General features: G+C 41.1%; 1 protein-coding gene across 1 annotated transcript; it reads right to left on the bottom strand.

The window, feature by feature from the left end:
- Positions 1 to 1,576: 1,576 nt before the first annotated feature.
- On the bottom strand, positions 1,577 to 4,078 carry LOC117261392 (protocadherin beta-15-like). The gene has a single exon (XM_033633795.2). The coding sequence runs from the start codon at positions 3,992 to 3,994 to the stop codon at positions 1,577 to 1,579; it is 2,418 nt and encodes an 805-aa protein (XP_033489686.2). The 5' UTR covers positions 3,995 to 4,078.
- Between the last annotated feature and the right edge of the window lie 1,537 nt (positions 4,079 to 5,615).

Raw genomic sequence — 5,615 nt, 5'->3', positions numbered from 1 at the left:
ATTCCCCTTGTTACTGAAAAAAATAAAATTTAAAGGTAAAACTGCCGAACACCGCTCCCACAACAATGGCAGCCCCTGTTGTAATGCTTGAATTACTCCTTTTGCAGTGGGTGGAGAAATTAAACACCTCATATCTGTAGGCGGGTAGCGACGCCGTGAGTCTATTTGGAATATTACATTAACAACTGCAAGCCCAGCATAATTTGCCACAGTTGCTGCCATGATCAACACTGCAATACCATGCTCCATGTGAAGACACAAAGTCAAAGTATTTAACTAGGATGTTGTAAATTTGGTGCCACAGGTGCATTGAGAGAAAACACCATTCAGCACCATGGACAGCTCAGGAAAGGCGAGGAGTAGATCTATTGCTTTCTCTCATTTAACCTTTCTCTTCTTCAAGTATAAACAAGTCGGACTGATCACCGAGCATAAATATAATTTTGGTCTGTCGTTTAATGTGATGGGAGATATTACTGAATTCATAAAAGGAACACGGCAAAAACATTTTTGAATTCAAAACATCAGGAGGCCTACAAAAACCTCGGATCATATTTTCCCATTTACTCAATATAGAAGGCAATCTTTTTATTTCTCTGTGCACCCTTCGGTCATTAACAACAAATACATTCAACTATGAAATAAGGCGTGTCTGGCACGTCAGCAATGTCGGAAGACCAATCAACACGATTAATAAGATATCTATTTACCAGGTAAAAAAATCCATCAATTAGGATTTTCGAAAAGGTGATCAAAGGTGACCATATCACGTAAGAAAAGTTGCTTAAAATGTTGAAAAAAAAATGTCACTCGTGCACAAATGATTGTCTGGCTCATGTTTATGAAACGCACAACATATAAAATGACAAAATTAAACTTTGATTGCTGCAACTTTAAACTTTGATAGCATTGCAGGAATTAATATAACGGTATGTCCAACAGCAAGTGATGAACGTAATGGAAAGATTACCGTCATGGATATACAGTAAACATGTATTAGTTTATATGCAGGTGAAAAGGACGCTAGTCGTCATGGTAAAACCCAGGCTGAATTTGGTAAAAAAATAAAAAAATAAAAACAAAGTGGTTTTAGATATATGGGTTGCATGTAACCGCTGTTTAAACATAATTAAAATGACTATATATCAGTGTGGAGAAAGTCCTAATTAGAAATTGAAATGCAAATAAGCAAAAACGAGAATGGAAAGATGGAGAAGCAGATATTAAGTTCATGCCTATTGGGTGGTAACCTTGATTTCAAAAGCATACGATCCAGAGAGTGGGGAAAATTGTAATAAAATCAGAATCAGCCATGGACATAAAGTGCCACAGCCAAACATATCTGATATCAGGCCAACTGTGTTACTGAGGAAACTTATAAAAGGAAACAAAATAGCTGCGAATCGGTCATCCTATTCACGTCATAAATATGCGTAAGTCTATGCCAAAACACAAACTGCACACAAAACACATATGACTGCGCGTAGATCAAATGATCCAGTGCTGAAATATTTAAATAAAAGGCTTCCCTAAGTGCATGGCGACACAGTTGAAAGGTCGATATCAACGTAAAATGTTAGATACAAATATGTATGGGGCCTACCTCAGGAGAGCTATCACTATCTCCAAAGACATCAGCGAAGTCTGATGGACTTTTCCTCAGAGTCTGGTCAGCAGGCAGTGTGTTGTCATTGTAAGATGACACGAACTTGAAGTCACTGGTTCTTGAACCTGTTGTCAGGTAGGCGTCATAATTGTAAGTGCTGCGTAAAGTTCCTGTGCCGTCAACATCTGCGTAATTAGGAGGGAGATAAGCGCTGGGGATGGCAACTGCTCCATCAAACAACAGTCTGGGCTTTCTCCTGCGACAAAACCTCACACCCAGGATGATGATGATGAAGGTCAGGAAAAACGTCGACACAGACACCAGCGCGATGATCAGATAAGACGTCAGTTTGGAATTCTTCTCATCATAAGAAACGTCCTTCAGTTCTGGCACCTCAGCCAAGTTATCAGAAATCAGTAAATACATGTAACAGGTGGCAGACAGAGAGGGCTGTCCGTTATCTTTCACTGACACAATCAGGTTCTGTTTCATGCTGTCAGACTCGGAAATGTCCCGCTGTGTCCTGATCTCTCCGCTGTGGACACCAATAGTGAAAAGGCCCGGATCTGTGGATTTCACTATATCATACGACAGCCAGGCGTTCTGTCCGGAGTCCGCGTCCACCGCTATCACTTTGGACACCAGAGAGCCTCCGTGTGCAGCTTTGGGGACCAGCTCGGTCATGAAGGAGTTGCCCTCCGGCCCGGGGTACAGTATCTGAGGAGAGTTGTCATTCACATCCGATATGAACACACTGACGGTCACGTTGCTGCTCAGCGGAGGAGAACCGTTGTCTCTGCCCATCACGTGGACTTTAAAACTCCTCAACTGTTCATAATCAAACGACCTCACAGCGTGGATCACCCCCGTGTCTCCGTTAACAGACACATAGGACGACACCGGGGCACCGTTCACCTCACCGGGTAACAGAGAATAAATCACTGTACCGTTTTGTCTCCAGTCGGGGTCTCGAGCGCTAACGGAACATAAAGTGGAGCCAGGTTTGTTATTTTCACTCACATATGCGCTGTACGACTGTTCCTCAAACACAGGTGGGTTGTCGTTGATGTCTGCTACAGATAACTCAACACTTTTAGAGGAGGACAGAGGTGGAGAGCCCTCGTCAGTGGCAGTGATTGTAATGTTGTAATCAGACACTACTTCACGGTCCAGTTGTCCTGTGGTCACCAGAGAATAATAGTTTTTGATAGAAGGAACCAACTTAAAAGGGGCGTTTTGCTGAATGGAGCAGCGGACCTGTCCGTTGGTCTCAGAGTCTCTATCCTGCACGTTAATGATGCCCACCTCTGTACCAGGTGACACATTCTCAGGTATGGGATTAGCCAGTGATTTCATATATATAACGGGGGCGTTGTCATTAACATCAGTGATTTCAATCATCACTTTGGAATCTGATGAAAGTCCATAACCATCTTTAGCATCAATGCGCATTTCATATTTAGAGTTACTCTCGAAATCAAGTGGTCCTATGACTCTTATCTCTCCAGTTTTACTGTTCAGTGAGAAAACCTTTTTAGCCCTTTCTGAGATGCGGCTAAACTCATATGTCACCTCCCCATTGACTCCCTGGTCTGCATCAGAAGCACTTACAGTGACAACTACAGTATCGAGGGCAGAGTTTTCAGGTAGACTGGCTTTGTAAACAGCTTGGTCAAACACTGGGGCGTTATCATTAGCATCCAGCACAGTCACGTGTATATTAACAGTACCTGATCTTTGTGGATTGCCACCATCAACAGCAATCATCACAAAATTTAAATCGTGTTCTTTTTCACGGTCTAGCTCTTTGTCTAACACCAACTCGACGTTCTTAGACCCGTCACTATCATCTCTGACAGACAAAACAAAATGTTCATTATTTTGTAAATTGTATTGTTTTACTGTATTTTGTCCGATGTCAGCGTCGTGTGCTTCATTGAGACGATATCGAGCTCCTTTTATAGCCGATTCTCGTATTTCCAGTTTAATTGTATCCTTTGGAAAAACGGGTGAATTGTCATTAACATCCTGGATAAGCAGTGAAATACGATGCAGCTCCAAAGGGCCCTCCAGGACTAATTCGAATTTAAGCAAACATGAGACCTTCTCCCCACACAGCTCCTCTCTGTCGATCCTTTCCCTGATGACCAAATTTCCCGTTTTTAGATCAATATCGCAGTAGTGCTGATAGCTTTCCTCGGTGCCAATACGGGCTTTACGAGTGGACAATTTCCCCACTTCCAGCCCGAGGTCCTTTGCAATATTTCCAACAATGGATCCGGGTCTCATCTCCTCCGCAACAGAATAGCTGAGGTCTGCAGTGGTGATGTAGACGACGGCAGCAAAGACGCAGAGAAAACTCAGCAACGATTTCCCTTTTTGGTCCATTATGTCTCCCGAAAGAGGACACAGACACGCAAATTCCCCTTGTTAGTCATAAAACTGAAACGTACGGGTAAAAATAAGGTACACCGCGTCCCACAACAATGGCAGCTCCTGTTTTAATGCTTGAATTACTCCTTTTGCAGTGGGTGGAGAAATGAAACTCCCCATATCTGTAGGTGAGGAGCGACGCCGTGAGTCTATTTGGAATATTACAAATCAATAACAACAAGCCCAGCATGAGTTGCCGCAGTTGCTACCATGATAAACTCTACAACATTACATTTCACTCGTAAGACACAAATGAAAAGCATTATACTGGAGTGTTTTCGGGTTGGTGTAATAGGCGCATACAGAGAAAACCAACACCATTCAGCACCATGGAGAGCTCATGCACGGGGAGGAGTAGATCTAGTGCTTTCTGACATTTTATTTTTCTGTTCCTAAAGTATAAATAACACGGACTGATCACTTAACAAAAAATATAACCTTGAGTTTTCGTGTTAAGTGATAGGCTGTATTTTAACATTTATAAACGGAACGTGCCCAACCATGTTTTAGATATACGTAAACATCGCTAGGCCCACAAAATACTTGTGTCTTTTTTTCACATTTACTAAATCTAGATAGAAACGAACTATTTTATATTCTATTTCCATTATTCGCTGGTGAACAACAAATATGTAACTATGAAATCCGATTGGCAGTTGTGGTACTGAAGCAATATCTGAGGACCAGTCAATACCCTAGTAACCTTGACATTTACACACACAGAAAAAAACTTTATCTTTCCATCAGTTAGGATGATCTAAATCGTGATCAAAGCCGACAGTCAATGTCACATTTGCAACAGTCGCTTTAAATGTAATGACATCTGTCACTTTAGCACAAATGCTTGTTCAACTTGTTTGTATATATAAAATGACAAAATCAAACTTTAATTGTTGCAACTTTAAACTTTAAGTAGATGAAAAGAATGAATTAGGGCACGTCCAAAAGCAAGTGGTAAACGCCATAGAAAGATTGCGGCTACAGATATGAAGTAAACATGGTTTTGTTTATACCCAGGTGAAGAAGACGTTGGGCGCCATGATGAATACTGGGCTGAATTAAATTGGAAAACATGAGATATAGATTTTGATATCGAGATTAGATGTAAAGGCCGTTAAAACACCATCTGAAAGTCCATCAGTGTGGAGTAGGTCTCTATCACACACTGAAATGCAATCATTTATATGTCTAAAAAAAACTTTAATCGTGACACAGAGGCGACTTTTCAACTACAAAGTATTGAAATCCTGCCTACCGAGCAGTTGCCTTGATTTCAAAAACATGCGATTCAGAGATTGTTAGGAATTTGTATAAAATTAGAATCAGCCAGGGACTAGAAGTGTCAAACCCATGTATAATTGAAATTAGGCCAACTATATTATTGAATAAATCTATAAAGGGAAACAAAATACTTATCGACCATCCTACTCTTGTCATAAATATAGGTCTGAACCAAAAAACAGCATTCAATAGCCATATGACTGCAAGTGGATTAAATGATCCAATGCCCACGTAAGTATTTAAGCGTAAGGCAACTTAAAGTCATGGCGACAAAATCGAAAGATCACATCAACAT

This window comes from Epinephelus lanceolatus, chromosome 7 (assembly GCF_041903045.1).
Source record: "Epinephelus lanceolatus isolate andai-2023 chromosome 7, ASM4190304v1, whole genome shotgun sequence".
Lineage (NCBI taxonomy): Eukaryota > Metazoa > Chordata > Actinopteri > Perciformes > Serranidae > Epinephelus > Epinephelus lanceolatus.
This window is presented reverse-complemented; position numbering and strand designations above follow the sequence as displayed.